Below are 323 nucleotides of genomic sequence, written 5' to 3' on the forward strand. Positions count from 1 at the left end.
CAGGGCGGGAGGGACAGCAGGGCGAGGCTGGAGGGACAGCAGGGCAGGGCAGGAGGGACAGCACGGCCCTGACACCTCTGTCCTACAGATAAAAACCAGCTTTGAGAGCAACCTGGAACTGGCCTTGAAGGACTACAACGTGACTGCAGATCCACACAGCGAGGCTGTGGACACCATCCAGAGAACGGTGAGAGCCCCAGGTGGGGATGGCTGAGAGCCCCAGGTGGGACAGCACGGGGATGGCTGAGAGCCCCAGGTGGGGATGACTGAGGGCCCCGGGCTGGGAATGGGCGAGAGCCCCAGGCTGGCAGCAGGCAGGAATG

General features: G+C 64.4%; 1 protein-coding gene across 1 annotated transcript in view; it reads left to right on the forward strand.

The window, feature by feature from the left end:
* Positions 1-323, forward strand: part of TSPAN6 (tetraspanin 6) — a 5,450-nt gene that overhangs the window by 1,307 nt on the left and 3,820 nt on the right. The window contains exon 3 of the mRNA XM_005423278.2: positions 89-187. Coding sequence (XP_005423335.1) covers positions 89-187 — 99 coding nt within the window. The remainder of the gene's footprint in view (positions 1-88; positions 188-323) is intronic.

The sequence above is a fragment of the Geospiza fortis genome, unplaced genomic scaffold (genome assembly GCF_000277835.1).
Source record: "Geospiza fortis unplaced genomic scaffold, GeoFor_1.0 scaffold29, whole genome shotgun sequence".
NCBI lineage: Eukaryota > Metazoa > Chordata > Aves > Passeriformes > Thraupidae > Geospiza > Geospiza fortis.